We start from the raw sequence: 6,416 nt of genomic DNA, 5'->3' as shown, positions 1-6,416 counted from the left end.
GGAATACGTTTTGAAAGTAACCCTCCCAACACTACTGCTACTCCCTATGGACAGATCTGCACTCTATCGTGCATATCCCTCTGCTACTCCCTATGGAAAGATCTGCACTCTATCGTGCATCTCCCTCTGCTACTCCCTATGGAAAGATCCGCTTATCAGCGATTTAGTCGTGGCCAGCCTATTTGAAAATATCGGTCACTAATATCGGCATTTTCGCAGATGGCCGATGGCAGCAAAAAAGACCCATATCGGTCGATACCGATAGCTTGCCGATATATCGGTGCATCACTAATTATTATAGTTATTATTACTATTATCATATATTTTTGTATTCATTACTATTATTACTATTGCTAACTAGATGTACCGCAGAGCGGTACAAAATATGACCGCCGCCCAGTCCAGCACATTTTTTCCACAAAAAGAAATCACGCTGAAAGGCCTATATGATTCTAACTGTCTCACTAAATTGCATTATCCACACTCAATTCTCACTGGTATTTGCTAGACAACAAGTACCAAAACATGATTAGTTCATAGATTTCACATGTAAAATTAATTTTATACAACCCCACCTCCATCTTGCCTGTTCATAATTCTGAGAAATTCTTGTTTGTGTTATGTTTATGTTATGTGTGTGGGTGTGTGTGTGTGTGAGTGTGTGTGTGTGTGTGGGTGTGTGTGTGTGTGTGTGTGCGTGCTTGTGTGTGTGCCTGCGTATGTGCATTCAAGCGTACATATGTCTACTGTGTGAGTATGTGTCATACGTATGATTACTGTGAATTTATGTGTGTGTGTGTATCTGTTTGTGCACATGTGTGCACATTAGGGGTGTAAGGGTACACAGAAGTCACGGTTCGGTTCATACCTCGGTTCGGACATCACGGTTCGGTACGAGTTCGGTACAATGGAGGGAAAAGCAAAACAAAAATGCAGAAAGCATTTTTTTTATTGTGCATGTCTCAGGCTGTACCACCTAGTGTCATACAGTCTCTTCCCTGAGCTATCTGCAACAGTGTGTAAGATATAGGCTAAACAGTACAATAAGTACCCAGACTCCATCTGTAACTTGTAAACAAAATAAGACAATCAGCTATAAAACTGAAAATAGGCCTACAGCATCTCTTATTTCTGAAAGTGCAAATTACATAGAAAAATGATTTTTAAAAATCCACTTAAGCAAGACCTTCAACATCTGTGTTTAGTTGTATATGGAAGGGTCTACAATTTGCCTCAATATTTTTCATTGTGTGTAAAGTAATAATCTAGCCTACTAACTGTGAAAATATCACACTATTTTGCCTTTTTTTTAAAAACGAAATTGCTCCTTTCATTTCATAAACAGACTACAACTAGAAGTCACGTTACTTTGCCCTTTGACGTTAACTCACCGTACTAGCATGGTTTGTTTATTAGCCTGGTTAGCGTTGTCACTTTATTTTACTGTGTATGCACTTAACACTACCAGCTCCTCATGTGAGAAGTTACAAGTTACCCCAACATAAAGGTAATTACCACGCGATTTACATAGCTTTCTGTCATTACGAAATCATTTAATTTAAGCCATAGGTTTTGGCCCTATTTGTATGTGTATCCAAAGGCTGCTGAAGCGCAGGGGAAGTTTTTTCCCCTCGTTTCAGTGATTAGTAGCCTACATCATCTGGGTGATGGCTTCGAATATGTGTAGCATTTATTCCACTCACATACCCAATAACTGCTGAACAACGCTGACACACAGTTTCATCTTATCCACCACTCTTTCGCCTGTACTAACGTTACTGTAACTGAAGTTCTCAAACTTGCGATCTTAAATAGACCAGCGGATCCTCTAACTCTTGTGGGTCTAACCTTAGTGCTGCTAATGACTGACGGACTCGACTGACGACCTGACAAAAAAAAACATAGGCGCCAATCAGAGCTTCAGAGCTAAGGCGAGGCTACAGATTAGCGTTAGGTGTCGCTAAAGAACTCCCGTAACTCTCGCTACTTAACAGTAATTGCGCATGACATTAATTAATCCGCACACGAGTTTTATGTATTTTTATACCGTGTATTCTCCGTGTAAATTCATGCACCGAACCGTGACACCCGTACCGTTTCGGTTCAATACGAATACATGAACCGTTACACCCCTAGTGCACATGAAATGGGTTAACATGACCCCTGGAGGCAAACATACGGAAAAAAATGGTCATCCTAGGCCCTACAGTTCTCAAGATATTCACAGAGAACTGTGTTTGCCCTACCCTCCTTTCGGGGGGTCCAGTCCAACGGGGGGGCTACAGATCAAAGCGAAAAATGACGGTTCCATGCTATCCATGTGGGGGTACATGCCCACCAAGTTGCCCAACAATAAATTATTTTATTGTAAGGCCCCCCATGAACGAAAGTACACAAAACTTGGCATGCATTCGGAGGGTGTCAATATGATCCTACACTTTTAATTTTGTGCAGTTTTGACCTTGTCAGCCAGAGATATTGTGATGAAAACACCTAATTTTTTTGCTTTTTAAATTTTTACTAGGTGGCGCTATACATGAAATAAGTGGTAATGGGATGGGTTGACATGCCCCCTTAAGACCAACATACATAAAAAAGGTGGACCTCCTAGGCCCTACGGTTCTCGAGATATTCACAGAAAACTGTCTCCGGCCACCTACAGGCCAGTTGGTGAATAGTAACATAAATTAATTTATTGTGTGGCCCCCCATGAACGGAATTCCACAAAATTTGGCGTGCATACAGAGGGTGTCATAATGATCCTACACTTCCAATTTCGTGCAGTTTTGACTATGTTAGGTCACAGATACCTTCAATTACAACACCTCATTTTTACTTTTTTGTGTTTAACTAGGTGGCGCTATACATGAAATGAGTGGTTATGGAATGGGTTGACATGGCCCCTTGAGATCAACATACAAAAAAAAATGGTCCTCCTAAACCCTACGGTTTTCGAGATATTCACAGAAAACTGTGTCTGCCCTACCCTCCTTTCGGGGGGTCCAGTCCAGCATGGGGGCTACAGATCAAAACGAAAAACGATGGTTCCATGCTATCCATGTGGGGTTACATGCCCACCAAGTTTCGTGTACCCTGGTCTTTCAGTGTCCCGGGACTCATTGATGGAAATTTGGGCATGCGAAAAAAAAAAATAAAAAAAAAAAATAATTCTGACTAAACCTATATGACCGCCGCTTCGCTGCGCGGCGGTCATAATTACTATTTGTAGGCCCTTCCATTTTATTTGTCAGTATAATGTGTTTACATACTGTAAGTCACTTTGGAAAAAAGCATCTGCCAAATAATCTACCATAAACAGAAATGTAAACATAAATACAATTAGAGAGGGTGATGAATAGAAAAATGAGAAAGAGAGAGAGAGAGAGAGAGAGAGAGAGAGAGAGAGAGAACAAGTTTTTCCATGCTGAGTCAGAAGTGTAGAATAGTTGGATGTCTGGGAGGGAAAGGGTTTCAGAATGACGTAAAAAACTAGATAAGTAGAAAAGTAGTGTGAGGAGGAGAAAAAAGGGGAACACTGGAAAAAACAGAAAAAGTAGAGAGGTGTGAGATGAAGACAAATGAGAGATGAAAGGAGTAGAGAGTCTGGTGAGGGAGAGGAAGAGAAAGAGAGAAAGAAGAGAGAGAGAGAGAAAAAGACAGACAGAATGAGAGAGAGGAGAGAGAGAAGGAGAGAGGGGGGTTATGGAAAAAAGAGGAGGGCTGGGAATGGGACAGAACATTTTCTACTGGGCTACTTCTCATGCTGGGCACACACACACACACACACACACACACACACACACACACACACTGACGCACAGAAGGAGGGGAGAGGAGGACACAGCCAATGGAGGGATGTGGAGAGAGAGAGAGAGAAGGCGAACAAGGCGCACACACACACACACACACACACACACACACACACACACACACACACACACACTGATGTAGGGATGTGGAAAGGGAGAAGGAGAAGGCTAAAAGGTCAGCCCACACTGCCAACAATAACTATTATAACTGTTGTATGTCTAAAAAGGCCTTTAAAGTTTGTAGTTCTTTTAACATTAATGACGACGCAGAACAGTGCTGTTGGACATCACTTTCAGAGCCAATTTGTAAATGGTAGAAACACTGACCAGCTAGTCAGATTTTAAAGAATTTGAAAAGGCATCACATTAAAACGAATATTTCACAGAGACTTTTCATGTCGTGGGTCAGTTTGGATGCTAATATTGCATTGTAACAGTTGTCATCACAGTTACTGTTAGCAGTGCTGTTCTGCCTTGTCTTTAACTGCACGAAGAGAGAGCGATGGGAGGTCATACTGGATAGAAAAGGAGAGAAAGAGAGAGAGAAATGTGAGGAAAGGGAGGATATGGGGAAATGAAAGGAAAGGAGGAGACAGATTGATGAAGGAGAGAGAGAGAGAGAGTGATTGACGGAGAGAAGAATGTATGTGTGTGTTAGAGAGAGAGGGAAAGGAAAGGAGAGAATAGGAAGGCCATTACTGCCCACACATATCAGGAGAATGGCTGTTGATGGACAACCTGGGCATAATAGTATGTGAAGAAAGAGAGAGAGAAAGAGGGAGAGAGAGGGGGTGGGGGAAGGAAGTAGCCAAGCCAAAGCTGGCTCTGAGTTTAGCTGTACAAAATGAGGGAGAGGGAGGGAGGGAGGGAGGGAGGGAGGGAACAAGGGCCAAAGAAAGAATGACAGAAAGAGTAAGGGAAATTGACACAGAGAGAGAAAGAGGCAAAGAACAGAGAGAGACAGACAGGGAAATGGACAGAGTGCGTAAACAGAGAGAGAGAGTGAGAGAGGAAGAGAGGGGGAGAGAAAGAGAGAGAAAGAGGGGGGAGAGAGAAAGATAGAGTGAGGGAGAGAGAGAGGTTTGATAGAGGGGAAGAGGGAGACAGAGAGAGGAAAAGAGAGAAGAGAGTAAGAGAAAGGGAGAGAGAGTGAGACAAAGATAGAGAGAAAGATAGAGAGAGGGGAGAGAGAAAGATAGAGAGTGAGGGAGAGAGAGAGAGAGGGGAGGGGGGATTAATAGGGATGCTGGGGGGAACAGTAGGCTGCCCAGACAGAATGTTTTGCTCCACTCCACTCCACTCATGTGAACAGACCAGGCACCTGAACAATGGAGAGGCACAGGCCCCGGGACACAACATGCAGAACCACAGTGGACAGGAACCGAGCCGGGTCGGAACCAGATCACACGAGCACGCCGGCGCCGAGAGGAAGAGACCACGTCACTCAGCTTCACACACCCAAAACATACACAACGCACACACACACACACACACACATGCAAAACATACACAACACACACACACACACACACACACGCACACACACAAAACATACACAACACACACACACACACACAAAACATAGACAACGCACACACACAGGCACACACACACACACAAAACATAGACAACGCACCCACACACACACACACACACACACACACACACACACACACAGCGGGGCTGTGTGCAAAACACTACCCCCAGGACGTTTTCAAAGAGAGGGAAATCAGGGTCTATGCATTCTCTTTATTCTGCCCTCTTCCTCATCAGGAAAACAGATTTCTCCCAGCGGCCCCTCCTCTCCAACGGCCCCATCTCTTCAGCGGCCCCTCCTCTCCAGCGGCCCCATCTCTTCAGCGGCCCCTCCTCTCCAGCGGCCCCATCTCTTCAGCGGCCCCATCTCTTCAGCGGCCCCTCCTCTCCAGCGGCCCCTCCTCTCCAGCGGCCCCATCTCTTCAGCGGCCCCTCCTCTCCAGCGGCCCCATCTCTTCAGCGGCCCCTCCTCTCCAGCGGCCCCATCTCTTCAGCGGCCCCATCTCTTCAGCGGCCCCTCCTCTCCTGGCCCCAGCTAGAGGGAATTGAATGTGGAGACGTAGAGGATATTACAACCAGCAGAAAGGGGCTGTTTGAAAGCACACACACACACACACACACACACACACACACACACACCAATTCACCTCTGACCAGGCCTCCCAATTAGAGCAACTAGTGTCTAGACGCACGTACACCGTACACACACACACACACACACACACATACACACACACACACACACACACACCCGTGCAAAGCCTAAGCCTGTTTCTAAGAACAAATCACGTCTAAGTAAAATAGTTGGCTAAATGAACTTATTCGAATTACACACACACCCACCCATGCACCCATGCAAATGCACATGCATACACACACAGACACACACACACACATACAATATAGAGAACAGAGAGCCTAACAGAGTCTAGCTCAGACTGGTCTCTAAAACATTCAACATACACACACACACACACATACACACACACACACACACACACACACACACACACACACACACACACTCACACTCACACACTCACACACACATACACACACAATAGAGAGAAC

At 44.7% G+C, this 6,416-nt stretch overlaps 1 protein-coding gene across 1 annotated transcript in view; it reads left to right on the top strand.

Moving 5' to 3' along the window:
- The window catches only part of tm4sf5 (transmembrane 4 L six family member 5), a 25,265-nt gene extending 19,381 nt beyond the window's left edge, over positions 1 to 5,884 (top strand). Inside the window, exons 5-6 of the mRNA XM_076289581.1 lie at positions 5,127 to 5,248; positions 5,583 to 5,884. Of these exons, the coding sequence (XP_076145696.1) occupies positions 5,127 to 5,248; positions 5,583 to 5,884 (424 nt within the window). The remainder of the gene's footprint in view (positions 1 to 5,126; positions 5,249 to 5,582) is intronic.
- The last annotated feature ends 532 nt before the right edge of the window (positions 5,885 to 6,416 follow it).

The sequence above is a fragment of the Alosa pseudoharengus genome, unplaced genomic scaffold (genome assembly GCF_046254945.1).
Source record: "Alosa pseudoharengus isolate Yale_2024_CS ecotype anadromous, Long Island Sound unplaced genomic scaffold, YU_APseudo_1.1 YU_APseudo_1.1_scf_17, whole genome shotgun sequence".
NCBI classification, from domain to species: Eukaryota; Metazoa; Chordata; class Actinopteri; order Clupeiformes; family Clupeidae; genus Alosa; species Alosa pseudoharengus.
Note: the sequence above shows the minus strand (reverse complement) of the source record. Positions and strands in the feature narration are given on the sequence as shown.